General features: G+C 40.8%; 1 protein-coding gene across 4 annotated transcripts in view; it reads left to right on the plus strand.

Annotated features, from left to right (window-relative positions):
- MCF2L2 (MCF.2 cell line derived transforming sequence-like 2) overlaps nt 1-9922 on the plus strand; it is a 247500-nt gene that overhangs the window by 135194 nt on the left and 102384 nt on the right. For all 4 annotated transcript variants that reach the window (XM_064584686.1, XM_064584683.1, XM_064584689.1 and 1 more), the window contains one exon: nt 7584-7669. In XM_064584686.1, the coding sequence (XP_064440756.1) occupies nt 7584-7669 (86 nt within the window). The remainder of the gene's footprint in view (nt 1-7583; nt 7670-9922) is intronic.

Genomic DNA, 9922 nt, shown 5'->3' on the forward strand with positions numbered 1-9922 from the left:
TGTAACAGCAACCCACACCTTCTCTATGAGCTGTAGCCACCCCCCCAACACACACACTAATGAGAGTCAGCCAGTTGACCTTGAGGTTATATGGAAATTATTTGTGAAATAGATTAGGGACCAAAGATTGTTCTAAAAAAGTACTTTTCAAACTTGTGATTTTATTTACAAGTTAAGATTGATAGACATATAAAAATAAGGTTACATTCACATTTATGCATTGAGGTTAAAAATCACATGAAATCAAACAGCTGGAGAAAATTCCGGATGTATAGGCAACTTCTTTTCAATGTCCTTGGCATACTTACTTCCTTCACATTTCTTAGTTTGGGAATGGGAGAAAGGTATCTTGCAACATGTTTCTCAATTTCTGTTATTTTAAACAGAACTACAGACTTGTAAATCATTGTTAAAACAATACTGCAGTTTTTTAAGAAGATACTTTTCCCATAAACAAAATATTATAAACATTATTTAGAGTATTAGTCCAGTCTTTAAAAACCAATTTAACCAGTGAAATCATTGAACTAATTACTAACAATAATGGCTGGGAAATTCAAGATCTTAGATAAAAGAGACCCTGGAAAATTTTTGAAGTAGGAAAAGTTTGCATTTGGGACCCATTCCCCTATCTGTCTCTCTTCATTTCCCATTCCCACAAAGCCTCAGGACTACTCATGCCTGTCTTCTCAAGCCTACCCTTCTCCTCCAAAGGGCTTTAGTCTATAACATGTGCTAAAACCTTCCTCTCCTCTCCTCTCCCTCTTGGAAGCCCCCACCCAATGTAGCTGATCTGGTCTAGAGGTAGGAGAATATCTGAATGTGAGCTAGTTCATAGCAATGCATGGATGATGAGTGACTGAGAGCTCCTTAACCCTTCTGGAAATACTTGCCATTAAAAAAAAAAAAAAAGACTGCCTTATTATCCAAAGGCAGTGACTTCTTCAGGCAGTGGCAATGAAGAGTAAGAAAAGATGTGCTGGGAAGAGCTGGTGAGATGGAGCAAACAGGACAGACTAGCCAGCTAGCAATCCAGGATAGATTCTCTCCCAGGGTAGATTCTCTAAGTGGTTCCTGTTTTTCAAAAGTTTTTCCTATTCTCCACATCAGAAACCCCTGAATCTCAAAAAAAAAAAAAAGAAAGAAAGAAAAAGAAAAGGGTTTCCCCCCTTTCTCCAGCAGTTCCAGCAATGGAGAGGAAAAGGCAGAGCATCCTTTCCTGAGGCTGATGCTTTTTGCTTTTCACTCTGGGACTGTGTCTCTAAGACCACTCTGGACTGGACTGAGGCTGGAGGTTGAATGGCCTTTGGAGAGTTTTCCTTTTCTGTTTTTTCCCCACTGTCCTCCCTACACCCCAACATTGTATAATTTTTCAATAATTCTTACTTGTCCTACCTCTTCATTTATTTTCTCTGGTTTTCACAATTAATTTACAATTTTGTAAAATGCTTAACCATAAATACTTCTTGCAATGATCACTATTTATATGTAAATGAAGAAGGTGGTTCAGCCCTTTATCTACCTTACTTTTTCTCACAATGAGGTCTAGTAGCTTCTCTTTTAAAGAAATGTGATAATATAATAAATAATACTTTCACCTTGAATTACCAGATACCATCGCTTTAAAAGAGTTGGAACTGAAATTGCTTTCCAAGCATCCCTAAAATCATAAAGTGAAATAATTTAACTGCAGGGAAAAGCTAATTTGATTCAGTTCAAATGTGGTTATCTCTCCTTTGGGGAAGGAAAAAAAAATAGTCAATTGAGAATCAGTTATTGATCCTTTATTTTTTTTTAAGTTTATTCATTTATTTATTTTAGCAGGGGCGGGGAGGGGCAGAGGGAGCGAATCTCAAGCAGACTCCCTCCTGAATGCAGAGCCCAACCAGGGCTCGATCCCATGACCCAGGAGATCATGACCTGAGCCCAAGCCAAGAGTTGGACACTAGACCGACTGAGCCACCCAGGTGCCCCTAGCTATTGATACTTTAAAAAATGTAGGTACTTTTAAAAAGCTGGTTGATACTTTGAAAAAGATATTCTCCTGAGAGAGGGAGAGTGTGTGCACACACACAGGAGCAGAGGCAGGGGCAGAGGGAGAGGGAGAGAGAATCTCAAGCAGACTCCTCACTGAGCCTGGAGCCCAACGCGGGGCTTGATCTCATGACACTGAGATCATGACCTGAGCTGAAATCAAGAGTTAGTTGCTCAACTGACTAAGCCACCCTTGTGCCCCTGAAATAAAATTTTTAAACAGAGTTCCTTCAAGCTAGGCACTTAGCCTGTTTTCTCAATTTTGAAACACATCTTTCTTCAAAATATGGGGAAACAAAACAATTAGATTACATGTTTGTTGAGAAGACCTAGGAAGTCATCATTCAAGGTGCTCCTAGAGAACCTGTATGTGGGTTGGTGTCACTTTGAAACTGGGGAGAGGCTGGGGTAGAAATGGGGTATGGGGATAGATGCTGAGCCCAGAGCAGTGGGCAGCTGCCTGCCTTCATGGCCACCCTTTTTCTTCAGAATAACATGAACATAAATGGGGAGGGGCTTTTCCACCTGATCGGCCCTCCACTAGGGTGGTTTATGGGTCAATTCCCTTTTAAATCACCAGCTGGCTGAGAAAATCCACTCTTTGAGATACCCTAGGGGCAACTCTAAGTCAGGGTTGACTGAAGGAAATAGGATATGATTCCACAGGAACTTGTGGCTCTGCTTTAAAAAAACAACAACATCATTTTAGGGGCACCTGGGTGGCTCAGTCGGTTAAGTATCTGACTCTTGGTTTCGGCTCAGGTCATGATCTCAAGGTCGTGGGATCAAACCCGACGTCAGGCTCCATGCTCAGGGCGGAGTCTCCTTGTCCCTCTCCTGCCCCCTCTACCCCTCCCCCAACACACTCATGCTCTCTCTCTGTCTCGCGCTCTAAAATAGATAAATAAAATCTTGAAAAAAATTAAAAAACATCATTTTATAATTCAGTGAGGCTCCTAAGGAATCTCTAAAAAAAATATAGCAGCAATTGGTTGGTTGGTCTGTGGTCAATTTTCTTGGTTCATTATTTAAAATAAAAGGAACAAAAGACCCAATATTTGAAAAAAGCAAGCATTTATTTAAATATGTGGTTTTCCTTCTAGAGCTTTGAGGAAGTTTAATTTAAATCTTCTTCCCAAAGTAATCTGGCTACAATTTAGCTTTCATCTCAAAATTGGAAGCAATAACACCTATGTTGGTACTTGTTACTATAAGCAGAGGGATGTTTCATTGCCAATTCACACATCTCCCTCATTTTATGCAGAAGAAAATGGACACCCAGGGAGCGACTTGGCCAACACCTCCCAGCTAGTGAGAAATACGGAGTCTCTATTACACATGAGCAGGTAGAAACTGCCCAGCAATTACTGCAGGTCGGTGTGCCTGGGTGCTTTACATACATTACTTATTTTAATCCCCACAAAGTAGATATTAAAGAGCCAACCATAGATACCATTTGTCAAGTCTTTGTACTAAGTACTTTAATTCCTTTTCTCAAATCACCACAACAACCCTCAGATATAGATACAACCAGTCCTCTTTTACCGAGAGAGACCTCAGGTGCAAAGAAGTCTTGCCCAAGGCCACTTTTAAATAAGAAGTAAGCCAGGGATTCCCACCAAGTTGTACCTCTCACATGAAGCATCTGAGTTCTTTTCACTCTCTAAGAGGTTTTCAAAGTGCAGGTCACAGTGGTGACAGTGACCTCAATTTGGTGGGTTCACAAGCATTGAAAAATAAAGAAAAAGAACAGAATGCAACAGGGATAGCCTAATTTAAAAATAGAGTATATCACATCAACTATACATATGTCTGGTGTGTGTGTGTGTGTGTGTGTTTGTATTTACAACATAACCAAGCAATTAACTAAATTCTGGCACTGTCTACCTAGAAATAGCATCATGTCCCACAGGTTAAGAGCTCAGTCCTATAAGATTGCTCTCCGACCCCCTTCAGACGACATTTGAAAAGTCCAGGTTGTCACTGGTGCTTTTGACCAACCTGCTATATATACATCAGTTTCCCATGATACCCTCCTTGGGTTTGATTAATTTGCTAGAGTGGCTCACAGAACTCAGAGAAACATTTTACTTACTAGATTACCAGTTTATCTTAAAAGGATGTAATTCAGGAACAGCCAGATGGAAGAGATGCATAGGGCAAGGTATAGGGACATGGAGCTTCCATGCTGTCTGAGCAAGCCACCCACCCTCCATCTCCATGTGTTCACCAACACAGAGACTCCTTTTTGGGTGTTTTTGGAGGCTTAATTACATAGGCATGACAGGTTAAACCATTGGCCATTAGTAATTGAACTCAATCTCCAGCCCCCCTCCCCTCCCTGGAAGTGGTGGTGGTCAAGAGAACTGAAAGTTCCAGCCCTCTAATTCCGTGCTTGGTTCCCCGGCAATCAGCCCCCATTCTTGGGTGCTTTCCAAAAGTTACCTTATTAACATAAACTCTGGTGGGGTTGGAAGGGGTTTGTTGTGAATAACAAAAGAAAACTTCATGGCTCTTATCACTTAGGAAATTACAAGTTTTAGGAGATCTGTACCAGAAATAGGACAAGATCAATATATATTTATTATAAATCACAATGTGTGTGTATGTATGTTTTGATGTTTTTCTTGTGGGGCATGGTCAGACTTTGAAAGCTTCTGCACTAGCACACAACTAATCTGTCTAAACCTTAGCAAAACATTGATATACAGTATAGTTAACTACCTCCCTGCAGATTAGTAAAGCAGTGCCCAGATCTGCTGTGGATCCTTCCCATCACATTCTCAATGGCAGCAGTGTTGTATTCCATCAAACTTGATGGACAGAGGATTCTTTCTCTACCCTGACACCAACTGTCTGACATGTGGTCCTAGGAATGTGGGCTGACACAACCAAGTCCATGCCCAGGCATTTCAGCAAGCCCATGTCTCATGCGTGACAAAGTCTATAAATCAGGGCATCATCATTCAGTGTAAAAGACGACAGTCTATACCTATACACCTTGAGTCATTGTTATTTTTCTGCCCTTAGATTGTCATGAAATGACTCTACAATACACCACACTTACTATAGACCAACAGAATAGTTGGAAAGAGCACAATTCATTTTTTTTTTAAAGATTTTTATTTATTTATTGAGAGAGAGAGAATGACAGAGAGACAGCATGAGAGGGTGGAGGGTCAGAGGGAGAAGCAGACTCCCTGCTGAGCAGGGAGCCCAATGCGGGACTCGATCCTGGGACTCCAGGATCATGACCTGAGCCGAAGGCAGTTGCTTAACCAACTGAGCCACCCAGGCGCCCAAGCACAATTCATTTTATAAGAAGTAACAAGTTTTACAGTGAGAGCAAGTTTGGTTAGAAATAGTGGTTATTCAGGGCGCCTGGGTGGCTCAGTCATTAAGCGTCTGCCTTCGGCTCAGGTCGTGATCCCAGGGTCCTGGGATCGAGCCCCACATCGGGCTCCCTGCTCCGCGGGAAGCCTGCTTCTCCCTCTCCCACTCCCCCTGCTTGTGTTCCCTCTCTCACTGTGTCTCTCTCTGTCAAATAAATAAAGAATCTTAAAAAAAAAAAAAAGAAAAAGAAAGAAATAGTGGTTACTCCTTACGAAGGTCCCATATTACATGTTAGGGATCCAAAGACAAGGCTAGAGCTCAAAGTCCAGCAGGTGTTTCAGGCATAGTAAAGTCACAGGGGAGGAACTAGAAAGGGATGTGATGTACATTAACTGCTGTAGTAATTAGTTCAACATTATAGAGAAAATGTGAAGAAAGAGCCTTGGTAGTGTGGTGAAAATAACTAGATTGGTTTGAATCCAGGGACTGGTATTTACTTCTGTATATTGACTGAAATGAGAAATATCTACTAGTATCTGGTCAACTATATGTAATAGCAGGCACTAACAATTTAGATTCCTAGTGAAATGATATTCTATTTTGAAAGAAACAAATATGAACTTGGAATTTAAGATTGCCCGTGTATTTTAGAGCTGGATGCAAAACTGGTATCCCAAATAGTCCTTTATTTGTTAGCCTGCTTTCTGGATATTCTAGATTTGGGATGACATCAATGAAAAAGATCAAAGATCCACGATTTTCTTTCATTCGTTGAACATTTTTGAATTGCTCTTTCTGTGGTTGGCATTGTGAATAATAAAAACCACCTTACCTTGAGTGCTTTCTGTTAATCAAGTGAGAGGCCTCTCTTCTTGCATTATCAACAACCAGCTGAGAGTCTATCACTCTCAGCTGTTTTACAAGGAGACTTCTCATCTGTTGTCTGGGGAGAGCTCATGCTTCACCTTCTAGCTCTAATTTACAGAGAATCTTTATGCCTACTCATTACATTTCCTTAAACAATACTTTTGCAAGAGGGCCCTTTCAAAATCTATACTCCCTTTTGTGACAGTATAAAAGAACTCATTTAAACAGAACCTGGCAGGCAGGAAGAATTCAGATGCTGGCTAATTATCTGCTTGTTCATCATTAGTCAATAACTTTAAGATTCTCTGGTTGCTATCAATGTTATATAAATTCACTTCCTTGTTAAAACTGTATTTTCTTTTATTTTTTTTTAAAGATTTTATTTATTTATTTGAGAGCGAGAAAGAGAGAGAGAGCAAGCACGAGTGGGTGGAGGGGCAGATGGAGAGGGAGAAGCAGACTCCCAAGCTGAGCAGGGAGCCGGGTGCAGGGCTCGATCCCAGGACCCTCAGATCATGACCTGAGCTGAAGGCAGACGCTTAACCGACTGAGTCACCCAGATGCCCTGAAACTGTATTTTCTTGAAAGTAAAATGAGTAGTTTTGCCTCTTTTTGGGAATTAAATGCCTAATATTCTGAAAAAGAGCCCCAGCCCTGTGTGGTAGATAGTGCCATGGGGTCCACGTGCTAGGGGAGGAAATTGAAGCAGAGCGGTTCAGTGAACTTGCCCAAGGTCTCAGAGCTGCCAGGTAGTGAGCAGGGCTTCCGAACACCAGCTGGCTTCAAGCCTGTACCGGTGGCCAATCCGTACAACCTAAGGAACCAGCTGCCCCAGGATGCGGTGCGCTAGAATGGACCTGTGATCACCAGCCTGTGAAAGTGGACTCTGGGTTTATCTCATCTCTGTCTTTAGCTCACTTTCTGGCCTTGGGTAGGTCGCAACTTCTCCAGATCTTCATTTCTTAGCCCCAGAGGGGAAAAAAGGAGATATTGAGTCAAATGATCTCTTCACTGTTTCCCCTTAGCTCAAACTCCAAATCTTTATTGTGAGTCAACCAGGGAGGAGGGGGAGTACAGTATTAATAGCCGTTCATTATTAAGGAAAAATGATACCTGCTTTCAAGAAAGAATTTTTGATGTTTCTAAAGGAAGCCCAAAGGGCAAACTGTAACAGATTTGCAGAGGGGTTGGGAAAAATCCAAGAAAGAAAGAGAAAGATGAGGGGCTAGGCATGGTGCTCAATGAGAGCACTGAAAACAAAAACAAACAAAACAAATAAATTGGGGGAAAGAAAAATATACAGCCCCCAAATAATATAGGCTGTCTTACCAAAATTTCTTTCACTTCAGAATGAAGAAATACTGGAAGGCAGTCATGAAGGGAAGAACCCTGAGCCAGAGCAGCCCGACAGTCATGAAAGTCTTTCCCCCACCAGGTAAGATTGCAGATCCCTGGCCGGAGTCATTTTAACCCCTTGGGGTGGTGGGGAGAGGGGAGGGTATCCTCTGTTTTAAACCTCATCACTCATTTTTCCCAGATAAAATCACATATTTACTCTGTATAGTAACCTTCATTTATGTACCTGAGAACAAACTCACAGATCTCATAAAAGCAACAAGCAAGAACTGCACATGACTTATAAACCAAGTTCCAAGGATACTCAGTATTTTAAAAAATGAATTATCAAGAAAAAACAAAATAGTAAATGTAAATTAATGTTGATAGATTGAATTATTGGTTTGAAAGCATTTAAAGGGAAGAGGTTCCCCAAAGACACAATTTATACAAATTTAATGCTATTTTCAGACCACAGGAAGGTATTTGCATGCATGTGACTACTCTGCCGCTCAGAAAGCCTAAATTAGGGAGGTAAACACCAAGAGCAGAGGGGAAATTCATTAAAAAAACACCAACTTCTTTATATTCAGAATCTCCATCATTAGCTCTATTCCAGCAATCATCACATTACTTGTATCCATACCATTTAACATACTGACTTACGAGCCATTCTTATGCCCAGGGACTATGATAATACTTAGCTCTTAGCAGGCCTCCAAAATATGCCTGTAGAATAAATGAACCAATGTCTTGAGGAACTTGCCGCTTGATTAAAGCCCATATTAGTTTACTAGACTACTTTATACTCTTTCACTTTATGGTGTACTCAAAGAAACATGTGGGCTCTTACTGACTGAAATATTATCTCTCAGTTAGAGCAAATGGCCCATGTCAGCATATCTGAAAGTGTCTTTAGTTGGGTTGTCTCAGAAAAGCACCACTTGGCAATGTGTTCTGTTGTTGTCCTTAAGTGACAGTGTATCTTTTTTTTTTTTTAAGAGAGAGAGTGTGAGCAGGGAAGGGGGAGAAGGGCAGTGGGAGAGGGAGAATCCTAAGCAGGCTCCACGTGCAGCACAGAGCCCGACTTGGGGCTCGGAACTCCTGACCCTGAGGAGATCATGACCTGAGCCAAAATCAAGAGTCAGATGCCTAACCAACCGAGCCATCCAGGCGCCCGAGAGGGTGGATAATGATTTTAAGCACTACGTGAGAGCATTGTGCACAGTCCCTACCTTTAGAACTTCTATTTTAGCTAGGAAAAAACTCATGAAACAATTAGTTGGTAGCACAATAATATATGTGATTAAGTATGTATATTTTGGGAGGAGGGCAGGAAAGAGATGCTTAATGAAAGAGCACAGTCAGGGTTGGATTTTCAAGGCTTCAATAGGTCCAAGAGAAATGACGTTCCATTGGTTAACTTACACAAGTCATGAATGAGATGTGTGACTGATGATAGTGGTGGTGGGAAAAATAACACTATGGGGACTCCAGAAGGAAAGGAAGATTCCATAAGGCCTTGGGAACCAGGTCAAAGAGATAATTCGATGCTCAAGACAGTAAGGAGCCTTTGAGGTCTGGAGCAAAAGAATATCTACAACCAAAAAAATCACATGCTTCCAAGTTTTAAAAACATAAATAGATTGAGTCACACCATATCTTGGGCTAAGAACTGAGCAGGAATTGGGTGAAAAGCAGAGAACATACTATGTACAAATATACTGAAGCAGCACTCAGACAGAACCAGTCCTAAGAACATTCCTGACTTTCAAAGACTAGAGCTAAATGTGAATCTACTTTCTGACACCTAATGATATCAAGTAAAAGGAAAATATGACCCTTTCCAATGGTGTCTGGTGGCCCCATGGCTACAGGTGTTCATCTCTTTCCTGAACAATCGATTAGGAAAGAGAATTTCCCCAACTTAGACATTCCAGCATATGTCCTTTAACAACCAAAAGAAGCACTTTATGTGGCTCCAGGGCAGAGGACACAATAATCCTCTCTCCTGGGTACAACAGCAAGTCTGATTAAGGATTAAGATTGTGTACTTCAGACCTCCCTGACATTAAACAGAAGAAGTTGATTATATAAACAAATGGTGTTCATACACAGGAGTTTAAAAAGCTTGTGAAAATACACATCTGCTGACAATTTTCAAGTTGTTTATTGGAAATCACAGATTTATTTTTAAAAACTCACTAATTATTTTGCCATACAAGAGCAAAATTCAAATAATATAAATATTTAACATACTGGTATAAAATTAATAATATGAAAAAAAAGATGCAAACCAACCAAGAGGTAAAAAGTTTTTAGCAATAACACTGTGTACAACAATCGTCTACTC

Source organism: Mirounga angustirostris, unplaced genomic scaffold, assembly GCF_029215605.1.
Source record: "Mirounga angustirostris isolate CCGP_5_RB_7025 unplaced genomic scaffold, mMirAng1.0.hap1 SCAF_1, whole genome shotgun sequence".
Lineage (NCBI taxonomy): Eukaryota > Metazoa > Chordata > Mammalia > Carnivora > Phocidae > Mirounga > Mirounga angustirostris.